Source organism: Nerophis lumbriciformis, linkage group LG12 (assembly GCF_033978685.3).
Source record: "Nerophis lumbriciformis linkage group LG12, RoL_Nlum_v2.1, whole genome shotgun sequence".
Taxonomy (NCBI): domain Eukaryota; kingdom Metazoa; phylum Chordata; class Actinopteri; order Syngnathiformes; family Syngnathidae; genus Nerophis; species Nerophis lumbriciformis.
Genome location: NC_084559.2, coordinates 37067579 through 37087723, shown reverse-complemented (window position 1 = coordinate 37087723; position 20145 = coordinate 37067579). Strand labels below are relative to the sequence as shown.

General features: G+C 40.2%; 1 protein-coding gene across 2 annotated transcripts in view; it reads right to left on the bottom strand.

Moving 5' to 3' along the window:
* LOC133623341 (DNA repair protein XRCC4-like) overlaps window positions 1–20145 on the bottom strand; it is an 89965-nt gene that overhangs the window by 49699 nt on the left and 20121 nt on the right. For both annotated transcript variants that reach the window (XM_061986555.1, XM_061986554.1), the window contains exon 3: window positions 17670–17872. In XM_061986555.1, coding sequence (XP_061842539.1) covers window positions 17670–17872 — 203 coding nt within the window. The remainder of the gene's footprint in view (window positions 1–17669; window positions 17873–20145) is intronic.

Below are 20145 nucleotides of genomic sequence, written 5' to 3'. Positions count from 1 at the left end.
GGACAAACTGCTCAAAATACGTTGCCAGATACAATTCAGATTCAGATGGGTTGATTGTGTTACATGTTATTATCAGATTAATGACGATGATGGATTCATCTGCATTTAACACATTTTGACAGCCCTAATTAACACAATTAAACATGAACATTTTGATACAGCTATTGAATCTCATTAGCCTGCCTTTTCTCTCTGACCCTGTTTGCACTGTGTTGTTGTTGTATTTTAGCCTGATCTGATTATTTGTCTATTTCCCACTTTTTATTATTGTTCGTGTTGCACTGCGGGGCTTCACGGTGGCAGAGGGGTTAGTGCGTCTGCCTCACAATACGAAGGTCCTGAGTAGTCTTGGGTTCAATCCCGGGCTCGGGATCTTTCTGTGTGGAGTTTGCATGTTCTCCTCGTGACTGCGTGGGTTCCCTCCGGGTACTCCGGCTTCCTCCCACCTCCAAAGACATGCACCTGGGGATAAGTTGATTGGCAACACTAAATTGGCCCTAGTGTGTGAATGTGAGTGTGAATGTTGTCTGTCTATCTGTGTTGGCCCTGCGATGAGGTGGCGACTTCCGCCCGATTGTAGCTGAGATAGGCTCCAGCGCCCCCCGCGACCCCAAAAGGGAATAAGCGGTAGAAAATGGATGGATGGATGGATGGATGCACTGCTTTTAACGAATGTACGGTGTCCTTGAGTGTCTCGAAAGGCGCCTAGAAATAAAAAAATTAAATGTATTATTAGACTGTTAAGTTGTACCTAATGTTGTGTCCAGCAAGTATCGGATAGGATAGGATTAGAAACTTTTATTTATCTCCCAATGGGGAAATTACTTTGTTGCAGTGCAGGTTTTTACATACAGTAACAGAGGTAAAGCGTAATGAAAAACAAAAAATTGGTAATAAATACTACATATTATTCACTAATATATATAGATAGAAGATCAAATACAACGAAAAGACACTAAAATGGGTATTGCACACCACGAAAAAAAACATCACAGTCATCACATAAGTAGTAAAGTCTTATGGCTGTGGGTAGAAAGGACCTGCGATAGGGCTCCCTTCTTGCACTGTGGATGTAACAGTCTAATGTTGAAGGCGCTACTCAGGGCCTCTACAGTGCCGATGGGGTGAGATGGATTGGACATTATGGAAATATGGACATGCAGTCACTTTTAAACGTGATAATAACAAGATGTCTGAAAGTTAAAGTGGATTCATCAGTTCAGACATTACAATGTGATCTGCTATGTGTGTGCATGTGTGGGGGGTCCGATGTTTGTTTGTGTGTGTGTGTCTTCAGACAGCTAAGGCAGACCATGAGGTCAAACACATGCAGATAGGTTAGAAATAGGTGTAAAAGACGAGCCCTTATGAACACAGTACCAGGAAAAGTGATACCATAACACCATTGAGGGAAAATAAGACACAAAGCTTTGCTTATAAGACCATCAAATACAACACTGGCAACCTAACACTCTCAACACAAAGGTCACAGTATGCAAACATCCTTTGCTCGACACCCAGTAAACAATATCGAGCACATTTTAGCAAAAAAAACTCTAATAATAAACATATTGCTCTGAACCATAACAACTGAGCATTTGTAGCTCTAACTTGCAGGTGTACCTAATGTCGTGGTCAGTGAGTATACATCTGATACAATCCCGCATCCACTACAGCAGTGTTTTTCAACCTTTTTTGAGCCAAGGCACATTTTTAGTGTTGAAAAAATCTGGAGGCACACGACCAGCAGAAATAATTAAAAAACAAAACTCAGTTGACAGTAAAAAGTCGTTGTTGCAATTGTTGGATATGAATTTAAAGCATAACCAACCATGCATCAATATAGCTCTTGTCTCAAAGTAGGTGTACTGTAATGACATGACTTATTTAGAGTGTTTTGCTGTTTTCCTGTGTGTAGTGTTTTAGTTCTTGTCTTGCGCTCCTATTTTGGTGGCTTTTTCTCTCTTTTTTTTGGTATTTTCTTGTATCAGTTTCATGTCTTCCTTAAAGCGATATTTCCCGCATCTACTTTGTTTTAGCAATCAAAAATATTTCAGTTGTTTGTATCCGTCTTTGTGGGGACATTGTTGATTGTCATGTCATGGTCGGATGTACATTGCCTTTACTCCACAGTAAGTCTTTGCTGTCGTCCAGCTTTCTGTTTTTGTTTACTTTGTAGCCAGTTCAGTTTTTGTTTGGTTCTGCATAACCTTCCCTAAGCTTCAATGCCTTTTCTAAGGGGCACTCACCTTTTGTTTATTTTTGGTTTAAGCATTAGACACATTTTTACCTGCACACTGCCTCCCGCTGTTTACGACATCTACAAAGCAATTAGCTACTGGCCGCCACCTACTGATATGGAAGAGTATTACACGGTTACTCTGCCGACCTCTAGAGAGCAAAGACACTCAACAACAACACATCATTTGCAGACTATAATTACTGGTTTGCAAAAAATATTTTTAGCCCAAGTAGGTGAAATTAAATAATCTCCCACGGCACGCCAGACTGTATCTCACGGCACACTAGTGTGCCGCGGCACAGTGGTTGAAAAACACTGCACTACAGTGTGCAAGGAAGCAGGGATGTGAGTGGGAGACAACTGTGGCATGATGACGGAATAAAAGTATCTGAAAGTATGCAGGCACGTTCAGCACAGGAAGTGTGGGCATTACGCAGAGATGAGAGCCGTCAGCCGCCATGCAGAGGCGTGAGGCCAGATAAAGACCGGGAAGTCAGGGGCGACAGCCGCCAAGCCATCCCGATAACACAGAAGTTCCCACAGTACTAGGACAGTCTCAAAACTGAGAGTGAACATGGTAGGAGACTTAAAACAAGGCACAGGGAATCAACTTAAGGAGTGAATGCCATGTTATGTAGGTCCACAAAAGACTGAGTGGTTAATTGTTATAAAGATTAGCAGGGCCGGCCCGTGGCATAGGCCGTATAGGCAAATGCTAAGGGCGCCGTCCATCAGGGGGCGCCACGCCAGTGCCACAAATGTTGGAGAAAAAAAAAAAAAGAAAGAAAGTTGGTACTATTATTTCTAAATACAAAAAAATAATCCCACGTTAATTAAAATGCAAAGTAAAGCCTATTTAATAGAAATATTATTTGTTACAACATTGCCCCCCCCCCCCTCCCTTCCCGTATCATGACTCTTTTTGGACGTCACCACATCAAAAAATCAACACAAGATGTCAAAACGGCCAAAACTGTCAGGTGCCCAAGGAAGAAAAAAGAGAAAAGAAGAGGAGTAGAAACGAGAAAAGACAGAGGTAGCAGGTAGGTAACGTTAGCCTACATGAAATTATTTGTCTGTTACAGAATGTGATAGTAACCTGGCTTGTTAGCATTAAGCTAATGTTACATGATTCGGCAATTGCTAATCAATAAATAGCTAGTTCTGTTTTAACGTCGGGTTAATATTGTGGAGGGGGCTACATTGTTATGGAAAGTAATAATGTAATGTTAGGTAATTACTGTACTCCCACTTTACATTCCTCAGGTATTAGATCTTTTAAGCAGGTGTTTTTGTTTACATTGTTATTGCCTTCTGGTTAGCTAATGTTTGCCCTGCAGGTAATAGTCACTTGTCCACCCCTTTATATATTAGGTATAGTTGTAAGTAAAAAAAAAAGGTCAAAGATAAAGCTATTCGGTTTCTTGTGAGGGGGGGGGGGGGGGGGGGGGGGCGCCACCTAAAATCTTGCCTAGGGCGCCAGATTGGTTAGGGCCGGGCCTGAAGATTAGCAACATTAAAGTACCAGTAAAGTGGAAAAACAACTCGCCTTTATATTGAAGCTTGTATTATATACTGTAGATCTGATTCATGACACCAAAAGAGTTCCAAAGTTTGCTAATAAATAGATATGATCAAAATAGTATCAATCTCACAGAGATTTTGAGGGATAGTGAGGAAGCAAGTCACGTGATCGTGTGCCGTCGCGCTAGGAACCAAAGATCCCTTCCCAATCAACAACAATGCTAATCAAGCAGACTTTGTGATAGCCAACAACAATTACTTTGGGAAAAAATTACGATCCAGGACCTTACATTTTTGAGCCCGAACACAAAGAGGATGAGCAATAGGTTTTAAGCTACCCGGATGTAGCTTTATTGTGACACTAGCATCCGCTGCATTGCTAGGTGCTAAACATAGAAACTAGCCATAACAGATCATAATAAAACAAACACTTACTGTGATATTTCCGCTCTCGCTGGGATGTCGACCGACGGGACGCTGACATAATTCCGTTTAGATGAAGATTCGATCACAATCTTCACACAGAGTTAAAAAAAAAGTTTCTGCAACAAGCGGATTTTTGTGTCTTTTTCGCAACCTAGGGATGTGAAATTCGACCAGCCTGTCGGTCCATGGCCACATTTGTCTACTCATAGGTGCAAGATGAATGAATTATAATCTACATTTTACTTTTAGCAAGTTTAAGACGAAGCAAAAGCAGCTGCCGGCCTATAAAGTGTCAACAATAGCAGCGTAAGCTATCATTAGCTCAATGCTATCAATGTACCACTAAAATAGTCGGTCTGCGTTGGCTTATAATAACAATATCACTCATATTTGGTGAATTTTCAGGTCACAACATGTAAATTGAGTATTGTTGGTGCTTTCTGGATGTTTTAGAGAGAGTATATTGAACGAAACAGAGGACCCTCAATCTGTTGACTCAATTGTTAGCTATTTAGTTATGATTTTGAATGCATAAAAAAAGCCAGGCATATGTGTTCTTGTCTTACATAAGAATTGTGAATGATTAACAGCACATCTCTTTCAAATGTGTGCGTCTTTCTAGTATGACTTACCTAATAATATGGTCAGAGTGCAGAAGTGTTAATCCAATGACCTAGGATCTACGGAAATTACCAAAGGTGTTTAGAGCGGAATATTCAAGATGGCTGAAGGAATTTGTGGCATTTTGTGACATTTTAAATGTTTTTTTCACATACTTTGCAGATTATAACTACGATTGGATATGGTTTATTGGATACAATGAAACACAAATAAGCATAAAAAGTCAACTTGCTTTTCCACTCTACTGGTACTTTAATAATTTGATGAAAATAAAATAAGAGGGAATAAAAATAAGTCAAATTGGAGTCAAGATAAGTACTTGAATGAATTAATCAATGGTTTGTTATTTTTAAAGATTTTTATTGATATGGTAGAGTCTCATATTCTAAACCCCTGCTTTGATGCCAATGTAATAATAAGGAGGATAATGCTGCCCAGAGGAGTTGTCATAGCAGACCTCTTGCTGAATGTAGATCAATTACCCATAGCTGACAGGTCGTTGTTATTCTTTAGATCATAAACAAACTGAACCTGACTGAAAGTGCACTCAAATTTGACTCGCTAGTTTGAAGACACAATTTCATTAGGACTAGGACTGGACACATTTAAAACGCAGATTCACCTCAGATCAAATGGTGCCAAACTACCTTCAGGCAATGTTATAATTTTCCATGCCAACAAAGCAAGTTGAAAGTGCTCAAAAGCACGAAATAGCTCAACTTTTTAAAATGCGCTAGCTCGATGCTACTTTACATTGGATTTTCCTTAGACATGCTAAAGATTAGCATTACCGGTTTTACATAGCGATATCAACACCTCCAAATTTGCTAATCAAAACTACAACTAAGATGCATCTTATAATCAAACAGCTAGTGTGTAATGAATACAGTACTTACATTTTAAACACTTTGTAGGATTCAACACAAGACTTGTAAATTCAACTTAATGGCAAATGCTTATTTCTGGTAAAGGCAACACTCTGTAGTCTATACATTACTGCCATTTAGTATCTTGGAACTGCAACTGCATGCAATGTATACTAAATAATACAGCACAGTCCTTGCAAATGAGAAACAAAAGTGTAAGAAAACAAGATAATTGGACAGCACAGCTCAGTGTTAAACGTTGATATTTTTAAACAATTAACATTAATTTACACATTTGAACACTCACAAAAGTAACGAAAATTGGTACCCTTGAGTACCGGTATTGATTCCCAAGTACCGGGAATTGGTATAGTACCAATTCAAATGTGAAGGGTACCCATCCTACATTGGTTTCACTCCTATCTTACTGACAGGATGCAGTGCGTCTCCCATAACAATGTGACCTCAGAGTATGTTAAGGTAACGTGAGGAGTTCCACAGAGTTCGGTTCTTGGCCCTGCACTCTTCAGCATCTACATGCTGCTGCTAGGTGACATCTTACGCAAATACGGTGTTAGCATCCACTGTTATGCTGATGACACCCAACTCTACATGCCCCTAAAGCTGACTAACACGCCAGATGGTAGTCACCTGGAGGCGTGTCTAAATGAAATCAAACAATGGATGTTCAGCAACTTTTTGCATCTTAATGCTAAGAAAACGGAAATTATGATTATCTGTCCTGCTAGACACCGGCACTTATTCAATAATACCACCTTAACATTTGACAACAAAACAATTACACAAAGCGACTCGGTAAAGAATCTGGGTATTATCTTCGACCCAACTCTCTTATTTGAGTCACACATTAAGAGTGTTACTAAAACAGCCTTCTTTCATCTCCGTAATATCGCTAAAATGTGTCCCATTTTGTCCACCATCGACGCTGAGATCATTATGCATGCGTTCGTTACGTCTCGTCTCGATAACTGTAACGTACTATTTTCAGGTCTCACAATGTCTAGCATTAAAAGATTACAGTTGGTACAAAATGCGGCTGCTAGACTTTTGACAAGAACAAGAAAGTTTGATTATATTACGCCTATACTGTATATACCTTTAAATACTTATATACATATATACCTATATGCTGTATATACCTATACTGGCTCACCTGCACTGGCTTGCTGTGCACTTAAGATGTGACTTTAAGGTTTTGCTACTTACGTATAAAATACTAAATGGTCTAGCTCCATCATATCTTGCTGATTGTATTGTACCATATGTCCCGGCAAGAAATCTGCGTTCTAAGAATTCCGGCTTAATAGTGATTCCCAGAGCCCAAAAAAAGTCTGTGGGTTTTAGAGCATTGTATAATCGGGCTCCAGTACTCTGAAATGCCCTACCAGTAACAGTTAGTGATGCTACCTCAGTAAGAAGCATTTAAGTCCCATCTTAAAACAAATTTGCATACTTTAGCTTTTTAATAGACCATTTTAGACCAGTTGATCTGCCGTCTCCCTTCGCTGCTTGGCCCCGTGACCACGGATTAGCCTCCAGGGAGGAAGCGCTAGCCATTCCAAGTCGGGACCCGGGGTTGAACACTCCTATGTGCAACAGTTGGTGACGTATCTGCACTTGCTGACCTGTCTCCATTCAAGATGATGCCCTGCTGGCCTCCCACTGGACTGATCTTTCACATTATGAAGTCGGGACCCGGGGTGACCACTCCTTATGCATCAGTTGGTGACGTCTCAGCGCCCCTACTTGTCTACATGCAAGAGGATCCCTTGCTGGCCCCACTATGGACTGGACTCTCACATTATTAACCGTATCCACTCGGCATCCATTGCACCGGTCACCCAAGGGGGCGGGGGGTGCCTACATCTGCTGTTCATTCCAGGGTTTCACGTTGTTCCCGTTGGGTTGAGTTTTTTCTTGGCCTGCTGTGGGATCAGACCCGAGGATGTCGTTGTGGCTTGTGCAGCCCTTTGAGACATTTGTGATTAAGAGCTATATAAGTAAACTTTGATTGATTTTTTGATTAAACAAATTGAAGTCCCTACTCAACAGGTAGTTTGTAAGCTAGCAGTAGTCTGATTTAGAGTAGCTTATCAAAAGGTTAGTGCATATATTTATATATAATATATTTTCTTGTAAGATGAACTAGTGAGGGTTTCTCTGGGACCACCAGTGGTCTATGAACCGCATTTTAAGAAATGCTTTAATAAAATATGTAAATTCCCTAATATCGACGCTACATTACATAGGTAAGAAATGTTATAAGGAAACATCTGAACATCACTAATGACACTAAAATCCAGCAAAGTCAACTAATTAAGTCACACAAAAATCCTGAAAGACACACAGGATTTGCAAAAAAAGAAACAGTCTGGATGGGTGAAGGTCTGTGTTGAAGTATTCATTCCACTCCCGATGACAGATTGGTCCTTAAATAGGCAATTAGGAGGAGATAATGTCTGACTCAGCAATGTCAAACACCTGCTTAATAGCAATTTAACCACAAACACCTACATTACATTCATCATTACAGCTTCTAGGGTCATATTTATAAAAGATTAATGTAGGTCAAGTTCACCACCTGTTTTGTGCCAATCCACGTTTCTTCTATTCCTAGAGGAAACGTGTTTAATTTTTTTGCTATTCCTGACCCTAACATTATCTGGCTGGGAAAATATGTCCCACTTTTAAACCTCTGGCATGTTGGGGGGCGGTGAACAAGAGAAGGCAAGAAGCAGGTGTTAAGCAAGAGTAGTAGTTTGCACTTGATGCAAAAAAGCTGAGTGGAGAAAATATAACTTGGGATAGTACCATTCACATTTGATCTGATACAGTACCAGTTCGTTGTACCTGGGAATTGATACCGGTACTCAACGTTACCATTTTTCGGTACTTATGTGTGTGTAAATAAATATTAATTGTTTTGATAATAAAATATATTTTTTATTGCAATATATAAAAATGAGCTGACTATGATAATTGCTATCCAGTTGTTGTATCTTGTTTTATTATCAGATTTCCGAGTTCCAGTGCAGGGTAGGATCGGTGGGATTCAATTTGTGCCAAAAAAGTACCGGATTCTGTACCCATCCCTTACTACACACTACAGTAGGGATTATAGTAAGTAACGTTGACATACTTACGGTCATCTTAAAAAGCACATAACCATATAAAGTAAGTTGTAATACATTTCATCCAAAGACAAACTGAGACAAAGAATTGGGTGATTAAGAAAATAAAAGTTGAATCCAGACCCTTCAATTGTTCAACAACAATAGTTGAATTAGCAACCCATTAATATAATATCGAAGAATGAAGAATATTGTTAAATTAATTCTGAACACTAAAAATGACTGACAATCTGAATTTGTATCCATGCAAAGGGAAAATGTTATCAGATTTTATAAGATGGTGACGGTGTGCCTAAAAACACAATAAAAATACACATTATCAGTGGTGGGCAGTCAGGGCCAGCAAGAAGCATTGACCTACATTTACAACTTAAATTCTAGTATTGGTTTCATGAAATTGTATTAATTTATTCCCAACAGTTTATCATCTTTACTTTGTTGCGTGTCTCTTGGCTGCACTGCTTTTAGTATATGTATGCTAAATTTTTTTGTCCAATCAGATGTTTTCTTTTTTGTCCTGCCATGTTAATGTGATCCACACATATAGCCTGCAGAGTGCTGGCGGATGTCACGGAAGCTATATTAGAAATGGGATTGTTTTTTTAACCAATCATATTTCAGATTTGCTTCACAGAGCCTGCTAGAAGGCACAATAACGTCAGCATATTTTCGTCCCATGATTTGTTGATCAGAGCCAATCAACACGCCGAATAGTGAGTAGTGGTTTGCAAACAATAGCGCCTACAATTGCTGACGGCGGAAGAAGATAGATCTACTTGGGTGACATTACAAAAAAGTTAGACATCTTAGAAGTCTATTCAGGTGTACTGGAGAGGAGGCTACGCTGGATAGTCGAACCTCAGATTCAGGAGGAACAGTGTGGTTTTCATCCTGGTCGTGGAACAGTGGACCAGCTCTATACTCTCGGCAGGGTCCTTGAGGGTGCTTGGGAGTTTGCCCAACCAGTCTACGTGTGCTTTGTGGACTTGGACAAGGCATTCGACCGTGTACCCCGGGAAGCCCTGTGGGGAGTGCTCAGAGAGTATGGGGTAACGGACTGTCTGATTGTGGCGGTTCGCTCCCTGTATGATAGGTGTCAGAGCTTGGTCCGCATTGCTGGCAGTAAGTCGGACCTGTTTCCAGTGAGGGTTGGACTCCGCCAAGGCTGCCCTTTGTCACCGATTCTGTTTATAACTTTTATGGACATAATTTCTAGGCGCAGTCAGGGCAATGAGGGTATCTGGTTTGGTGGCTGCAGGATTAGGTCTCTGCTTTTTGCAGATGATGTGGTCCTGATGGCTTCATCTGGCCAAGATCTTCAGCTCTCACTAGATCGGTTCGCAGCCGAGTGTCAAGCGACTGGGATGGGAATCAGCACCTCCAAGTCCGAGTCCATGGTTCTTGTCCGTAAAAGGGTGGAGTGCCATCTCCGGGTTGGGGAGGAGATCTTGCCCCAAGTGGAGGCGTTCAAGTACCTCGGAGTCTTGTTCACAAGTGAGGGAAGAGTGGATCGTGAGATCGACAGGCAGATCGGTGCGGCGTCTTCAGTAATGCGGACGCTGTATCGATCCGTTGTGGTGAAGAAGGAGCTGAGCCGAAAGGCAAAGCTCTCAATTTACCGGTCGATCTACGTTTCCATCCTCACCTATGGTCATGAGCTTTGGGTTATGACCGGAAGGACAAGATCACGGGTACAAGTGGCCGAAATGAGCTTCCACCGCCGGGTGGCGGGGCTCTCCCTTAGATATAGGGTGAGAAGCTATGTCATCCGGGGGGAGCTCAAAGTAAAGCCGCTGCTCCTCCACATCGAGAGGAGCCAGATGAGGTGGTTCGGGCATCTGGTCAGGATGCCACCCGAACGCCTCCCTAGGGAGGTGTTTAGGGCATGTCCAACCGGTAGGAGGCCACAGGGAAGACCCAGGACACGTTGGGAAGACTATCTCTCCCGGCTGGCCTGAGAACGCCTCGGGATCCCCCGGGAGGAGCTGGACGAAGTGGCTGGTGAGAGGGAAGTCCCGACTTCCCTGCTTTAGCTGCTGCCCCCACGACCCGACCTCGGATAAGCGGAAGAAGATGGATGGATGGATGGATGGATGTTAGAAGTTATCAGCCAATAGGACATGCTAGCTTGTTTCAGCGTGGGACCATATTGATTTAATATTGTCGTGACCGGCAGTTATGTGTAGTGTTGGGAGTTTGTAATGTCCAACTGTCTGCGGCTGTGATCGCTTTGGGTCAATTTTAATTTCAATTCAATGTATTCATTCATATAGCACAGTTAAAACAACCACAGTTAGCAAAAGGGCTAGACAGTAGGGTTGTCCAGATACCAATAATTTGGTACCGGTACCAAAACGTATATCGATACTTTGCGATACTTTTCCAAATGAAGGGAACTACGAAAAAGTGTCAATTTTAGCTTTATTTTTACAGAAAATATGGCAATATAATAAACATATGTTTCCTATTGCACTCAAATAACAATTTTAGAAGGTTAAAATATAAATTAAAGGGCATTAAACACATTGTGTTTGTCTTGTTGCACTCGAAGACCAATTTACAATTTTCCATATTACATATAGTCTGCCATAATCAAGGATTAGATTACATTAAAATAAAAATGCTTATTATAATAATACATTATAATAAATGCTTCATGATTTATGGTTGCCACTCCTGGCATGTGCTTTAAGAAAACTACAATTATAAGTAAGTACTAAAAACAGAACTATGGATAAATGTACCCAGATAAGCCATGTAGCAGGTAAAACACTTTTGTTAAAAGATAAAACACAAATTGTAGACATTTGTTACCAAATTCAGTCATTTTACTTGCACTAGTTGAAGGTAGACGGGCGGTCTTAACTCCGCTAATATTGGGCATCAAACCAAGCAGCTGTGTGTTTATCTTCATGTTATGTATCTACATGTTATGTATCCACATATGTACAACAGAGAAGATGTTAACTTATGAGAGTAGCTTACAGTATGTGTTTGTGCAAATGTCAACGTGTTGGCTAAGTGACGTGAGTTAGTGAGTGGGCGGGTAAAGAGAGAGAGAAGCGTGCGCACTGCGCAGTAAAGTGATGAATGGGTCCGGTTGTGTCCTGCAAAACTAATAAAAAACAACCAGATTGTCACAAATCGGCGGCTTCAAATTCTGACCGGAAAGCGGATCTTAGCTGACCCATTGCGGGGTAAAGTGAACTGAAGGGAACGTCTACCCTGCGCTCCTCTACTACGGTCTGCACCAGAGCGAACAGCAGGACAGGTGTAACAACTACATTATTACCTGACACTCTTTATAACTCCCTGTGCAGATCTGAATGTTCATTATTTAAATGTTTACCTAACTTTGAAGCAAAGGTGGTAATACTAATCGCCACATTTGGCGAGGCGTGTTTTAAAGCAACACTTGAAGCGCAGCGCTTCCTTGTTTAAAGTGTCACCTTTACCGTTGGTTTTGAAGCCCAACTACTTCCATATTGCGCTTCAGCACACTCTTTATTAACCAGTAGAATTGTTGTTTTTTGCCTTTCTTCCTCTCCACGATGTTATTGCTTGTATGCACTTTGTGCGTTTTGACACACTCAACATCATGCGCCTCGGCTCTGTAGTCACTTAGATGAAAGAACGGTACCGGTACTTTTCAAAGGCAGTATAGTACTTATTTCAATCAATTAGTATTGCGGTACTTTATTAGTACCAGTATACCGAACAACCCTACTAGACAGACATAAAAACAGATTAAAAATAGTGCAAAAACTGTGTCAAACATACAAACCCCGTTTCCATATGAGTTGGGAAATTGTGTTAGATGTAAATATAAACGGAATACAATGATTTGCAAATCATTTTCAACCCAAATTCAGTTGAATATGCTACAAAGACAACATATAAGATGTTCAAACTGATAAAAAAAATTTTTTTTGTAAATAATCATTAACTTTAGAATTTGATGACAGCAACATGTAACAAAGAAGTTGGGAAAGGTGGCAATAAATACTGATACAATTGAGGAATGCTCATCAAACACTTATTTGGAACATCCCACAGGTGAACAGGCAAATTGGGAACAGGTGGGTGCCATGATTGGGTATAAAAGTATATTCCATGAAATGCTCAGTCATTCACAAACAAGGATGGGGCGAGGGTCACAACTTTGTCAACAAATGCGTGAGCAAATTGTTGAACAGTTTAAGAAAAACCTTTCTCAACCAGCTATTGCAAGGAATTTAGGGATTTCACCATCTACGGTCCGTAATATCATCAAAGGGTTCAGAGAATCTGGAGAAATCACTGCACGTAAGCAGCTAAGCCTGTGACCTTCGATCCCTCAGGCTGTACTGCATCAACATCAGTGTGTAAAGGATATAACCCCATGGGCTCAGGAACACTTCAGAAACCCACTGTCAGTAACTACAGTTGGTCGCTACATCTGTAAGTGCAAGTTAAAACTCTCCTATGCAAGGCGAAAACCGTTTAACAACAACACCCAGAAACGCAGTCGGCTTCGCTGGGCCTGAGCTCATCTAAGATGGACTGATACAAAGTGGAAAAGTGTTCTGTGGTCTGACGAGTACACATTTCAAATTGTTTTTGGAAACTGTGGACGTCGTGTCCTCCGGACCAAAGAGGAAAAGAACCATCCGGATTGTTATAGGCGCAAAGTTGAAAAGCCAGCATCTGTGATGGTATGGGGATGTATTAGTGCCCAAGACATGGGTAAGTTACACATCTGTGAAGGCGCCATTAATGCTGAAAGGTACATACAGGTTTTGGAGCAACATATGTTAGTCGAACATATGATAGTCGAACCTTGGATTCAGGAGGAACAGTGTGGTTTTCATCCTGGTCGTGGAACTGACCAGAACTTTGGGGCGGTATAGCTCGGTTGGTAGAGCGGCCGTGCCAGCAACTTGAGGGTTCCAGGTTCGATCCCCGCTTCCGCCATCCTATTCACTGCCGTTGTGTCCTTGGGCAAGACACTTTACCCACCTGCTCCCAGTGCCACCCACACTGGTTTAAATGTAACTTAGATATTAGGTTTCACTATGTAAAGCGCTTTGAGTCACTAGAGAAAAGCGCTATATTCATATAATTCACTTCACTTCACAACTGTGGACCAGCTCTATACTCTCGACAGGGTCCTTGTCCATTCAAAGACAATGCCAAGCCACGTGTTACATCAACGTGGCTTCATAGTAAAAGAGCGCGGGTACTAGACTGGCCTGCCTGTAGTCCAGACCTGTCTCCCATTGAAAATGTGTGGCGCATTATGGAGCCTAAAATACCACAACAGAGACCACTGGACTGTTGAACAACTTAAGCTGTACATCAAGCAAGAATGAGAAAGAATTCCACCTGAGTAGCTTAAAAAATGTGTCTCCTCAGTTCCCAAACGTTTACTGAGTGTTGTTAAAAGGAAAGGCCATGTAACACAGTGGTGATCATGCCCTTTCCCAACTACTTTGGCACGTGTTGCAGCCATGAAATTCTAAGTTAATTATTATTTGCAAAAAAATAAATAAAGTTTATGAGTTTGTACATCAAATATCTTTTCTTTGTAGTGCATTCAATTGAATATGGGTTGAAAAGGATTTGCAAATCATTGCATTCCATTTATATTTACATCTAACACAATTTCCCAAAGCATATAGAAACAAGGTTTGTACAATGTTTGAGAAACGCAATGAACCGCCATCCAAAAAGGCCACGTGTGAATGCCCTTTTTTGATATTGCAACCATTTCCATTCAAAATCCCATAGAGCTAACTGGTAATTTAGCATTGCTTTGAACACAATCAGTGTGACCCATTTACAGCCTTATTTAAAAAATAACTGTACTATTCAAATGTATACTGGAGCCAAACATTTTACTCAAAGGTATTTTGTCTAAATAACTTTTTGTTTTTAGTTTTGTTTTGCCCATTTATTGTGTTTAAGTCACTTCTTTGATTGATGCCCAATTGGTATTGTAATTTTGAATAGTTTTTTTTAAACTCTGTATAAACAAATAAAGGAGCTGTTGTGTAACAATAACAATAAATGAAAGTAAATACCTTCACTCAATGCTCATCAAATCAAATGAATGAACATTTAAATGTACTTTCTTTGAATATACAATGAATAACTCTCTTTCTGGTCACAGATGCGTACGTGCACTGGCCCACACTTTCCCAGGCATTTTTTTTTATACACGGCCCACACACTCAGAGAAAGCCAGGAGGTGGCTCTAATCAGCCAGTGTATAACATTTAGGAGATTAGGACGTTCCTGTCCATAAATCTCGGTTTTGTGGTCCTATACAGTGTTCCTAACTCCCTGGCTTTTTCCCTCTGGTTTCCTCTGTGGACGTCAACGCAGCCCTGCACCCTGGAGGCAAAAGCACCCTCCAACATTTGGGAATAATAACACCAAGATCCACTGAGAGCTCAGTGACCTGTACTCAATCAAAGCAGCCACTTACTGTGAACTGTGGAAGAAGCAATACAGCCCAACGTGTGGAAAGCTCACTGCTCTCATTTGGTACAACCACAGCTAAAATATGTTCACCAAAGTTTAGTCAGTAAACCCTGTTTGCCAAAACATTTACAAGCTGCACCCACTAGAGCACAATCTCCTGGCAACAAACGGAATGATTTTGATCTTGTGGCTTTTGTCCATGGCCACCTGGAGGCAAGTGGGCTTTTCTACGTCTGCAATAATGCGTAGACTATAAACCTTATCTTCTTAACGGCCCCCTGTAAAATGACTTCCTTTCCATTTGGATGTATGCATGCATTTCTCCCTGGGGAACAACGCTGGATGGAGTTGCAGCACATGATGCTGAGGAATTTAAAGACAAACTAATGATGTTTTTTAGACAATAGTGTTGTTTAAAGATTATTTTTTATCAGATTAACCACATTTTTTATTTTTTTTATTCATCATTATTAATCATAGGTTATTACTTGCTAGCAAAATTTAAATTAACTTACAAAAGGGCCCAATATTTTGACACAAATCCAACTTTATTGTCAGAATGTGGATTTTTTTTTTTTTAAACTCATTTATTTGTCCAAAACCTGGTAACACCCATCCATCCATCTATTTTCCAACGGGGTCTCAGGGTCGCGAGGCCAACAGAGAGAGACAGGCAGCCATTCAAAGGCACAGTTGTATCTAAATTCCATTCAGGACGTACTTTGAAAGGAAATATGCCAATGAGCACACCAGCCGGGGTTTTCTTACTCATCTTTGTACTAACCCACGCCGCTTTTCAAGTACCTATACACGGTTACGCTCAAGGAGCATACACCTTCAAAATAAATTGCATGATTAATCTGCTTTCTGTATGTACATGATTAATGCAATATTTTTTGTGATTAATCACAAGTTAACACGTCATTTATGACAAAACTATTAAAAACACTAAGGGCCTGATCTACTCAGAGTTTGTGTGTATTAAAACATGTGCAAACTTGATAGCACACGTAAAGCTGATCTACTAAACTCGTATGCAGAAGATTTTCTCTCTTAAGTAGCAAAATCCATTTAGCTTGCTGTCTCTATAAATATGCAGAATATTGGCCCTAGTGTGTTAATGTAAGTGTGAATGTTGTCTGTCTATCTGTGTTGGCCCTGTGATGAGGTGGGGACTAGTCCAGGGTGTACCCTGCCTACCGCCCGAATGCAGCTGAGATAGGCTCCAGCACCCCCGCTACCCCGAACAGGACAAGCGGTAGAAAATGGATGGATGCTGATCATCAGAATGCTAACAATACTGAGAGGAGAAAATGCTAATTCAATTATTTAGCACTCACAGTGTGATTTTTCAAGATTAAAACTGTTCTGCGTTTATATTTAACATGTCTAAAATGTGTGTGCAAACTGGCAGTTGTGCAGGAATAGCTGTGAGAGAGGAGACAACCGCAATGCAGCTCCGTCCGTCCGAGATATACCTGACAAACATATACGGACAGTCAAAAATAAATAAATATTAGATATATAATTTTCTAATTTTATAGCTGCTGGATAACTTAAGGGGCTGATTAAAACCAATTCAATTGTTGCGTTTTGGTGTTTGCTGGCGTTTTTGTTTTTTTCTTTTCATGATGTTCGTTTTTGAAAAAAACATCTTCAAATATTCATTTTCTTGCGTCTGAAACATTTCAACGCTCGCTCGCACCTTTAGCGTGCTAAAAACATGGGTTGTGTTAGAGAAGCCCTGCAGGACTGCTTCTAAAATGCCCATAAAAGTGGTACATTATGGGCCGCTGCATGTTTCGAAACGTAGTAAAACACCAAATGTGCAGTAAATGAGTGTCTCAATAGTGAAAAACACATAGTGCACGCAAAAAAACTAATTTAAATAAGGAAGTATGCATCACTTTTGCACTTGTTATCGATTGCACATGCAGTCTTAGTAGATCACACACAACAAATTCATTAATAGTACACACAATTTTATAGTTTGCACACGCTGTTTACTGCATGGTATTTGGAGCTCAGTAGATCAAGCCCTATGTGTGCTTTGTAAACCATCGGTGTACACTTGGTAGTTCCAAATTAGGAATAAGGTTCATGGACTAACTTGCGATACAACATTATTGAGCTATTTTGCAGACTTTTTGTTGGGAAGCTTCCAAAACAATTTCCAGATAATTATTATTATCAGAAATATCTTAAAATTGACCACATGTGGCTGCCTGTACCACCTTCAGGCAATCGAGGAAAGAATTGCACTTATTAAAAATTCTGGATTTAAATGAAATACATGTGAGTCGGGGTCTGTGCCACTATGTGTGTTTATGATCTCAGTGCTATGTACTCATATCACATACCATGTTTACCTACCGGAACGCCGTCATAGACTCTGTGGTATGAGAGTTGACTGCAATCTGGAGTGAGCTGGAAAGAATAGACGTCCGCATCACCTGCACCCCTCCCCAATCCTTGCCCTTGTCCACTTCCTGTCAGTGCTTGAAAAAGATCCTCAACATATTGCTCTCTCGGGACCTCCATGTCATTGGCCCCGCCTGTCACCTCGTCTTCTGAAACTGAAAACAAAGAACAAATGTTTTGCGTGTTTGCAAGATTGTCTAAGTCATGCACAGAAGACAAACTAGACGGGGAGCAAAGGGCTGATAGTTGGCTGCAGAGCAAAATTGTAAACATGAATTATGTACTTGGTCGATTTAAAGGGAAGCATGCAGGGAAGTGGACGGGAATGTCATCAGCTGTTGCACAGCTGCTCACAAGAGAGCCGAGGGTCCCAATTAACACATCAAACGCAGACACATGGATAGTGAGGAGCCCACACAGATCTGTCACAGCCCCATCCAATCCTGTCAACGCTGCAGATGGACAGCAATAGAAAACTAAGGAGCACCTATGTTCCAGGTGTCCTTTCACAGAAAGTGGGTGTACACACTCAACATGGGTGCACATACAACAAGGTGCCTTATGCTGGTTAATCTATTTTATACACCTGTAAACTGCAACACAGAAGTGAATGGATTATGGAAAAAACAGCTGTATGTGTGTCCCCTTCGTTGAAGAGTAGCAACATTATACGATGGGGTCCGCAACAGGTGTGTTAGACAATGCATTCTTATATTCTGTAAATTTGAGTCATAATGGTGGTCAATGGGGACTTGTTTGTCCAGTGATATTTAATTGCCATTGGGTTTGAAATCTGACAAAGCAAATGATAAAACAAAGCATGACATTTGCTTTTTTGCTATACTAATGTATATTCAGGCCTGATCTTTACCCCAGTAGCACTTTTAAAAATAAAATAAAAGACACAATTTATTTTAAAAAACAAAACAATACATAATTGGTATTTTTATTTAGGACTGAAGTTGAATGAGAGATTTGAGCAGAATAAGAAAAAAAAGTATGAATCAAAAAATGTGTATACACTTTTGACTAAAAACATACCAATCCGAAATTAATATTGAATATTGGTCAGATATCAGAAAAAAAAAACACATGTACACACTCTTAACTTGGGGTGTCCCGATCTGATATTGATATTAAATATCGGTCTGATATTATTATCAATCAATCAAAGTTTATTTATATAGCCCTTATATAGCCCTAAATCACGAGTGTCTCAAAGGGCTGCACAAGCCACAACGATATATTAGAAAAAAATTAAATTTGGATGATATCGGCTGGCACCTACAATGTCCGATATCGATTTATTTGTGCAAAGCTGGACATACGGTTAACATCGAAGGCCTTGTTCACACTGCAGGTCAATTCAGATATTTTTTTGCCATTTGTGACCTTTATCAAATGTTTTTTATGTCAATGTGTGAACACTGCAATTCCAAATTTTTCAAATCCAACCGAGGGCTTTTTCGTATGTGGCTATACATTGGATATATACAATGTGTGACGCTGCAGTGTGAAAGCTTGTGTCGCATTAATCCGACCAGAACGTCATCACAAGGCGATAAGCGTCATAATTCTTTGCCAAAATAGACGGTTGCAAAATAAATAGTTAACAAATGAGTAGAAAACAGGCAAAATGTATGTTTTAAGAACTCACGTCAACGTTCCACCACTCCTGTGTCTTTAGACTGCTCATTAACACGTTCTTCGGACCAGACATTATGGCAAATGTCCCGCAAACTGCCACAGTAAAAATGCTTGCCCTCTTCCTGCTTAATTTTCTACACGCAATAATTCTGTTCAGAAAATGTGGACTTTAATTGCACAATATCCTTGAAATTGCCACAAATGCGCCAAGACTACTACTAGAATTTGAGCCACGCAACTTGTAATGTCATGTTGTCATGTCCGCATGTGGGTCAGTTTGCATTCACATTTGAGATCACATTTTTTTTGTAACGTGAATGATTGCATAAAAAGATTGGATTTGACAAAAAAAATTCAGAATTGGACATCCAACCCTGCAGTGTCCTCAAATAAGCACATACGTTGGTCATTTCTTGTATTTTAGTGAAGGCACTTGCAAAATGTAAACAGTGTAGACTAGTGCTTCTTAACCATACCCATTGTTGGACTGTGGTCCGTGTAGGCCGCAGCAGTACTCAGTTGTAATACACTTTCCCACCACTTGTGTCAGTAATGACAATATCAAACAAACAGAAGAAGTCTGGAGCTAAAGTCATAGATACGTTTCTTAAGCGCAAAATGTATGACTAAAGTGGTGAAGCTGTATTTTTAACTGCACTTTAATTTTATTGAGAGTTTTATTGAAAAAACATATACATTATTATTTGTTATTTTTAATTTAGTTAGAATGTATCTATTTTAGCACTGCATAATTGTATCTAAATTTATTTTTCATGAGTCC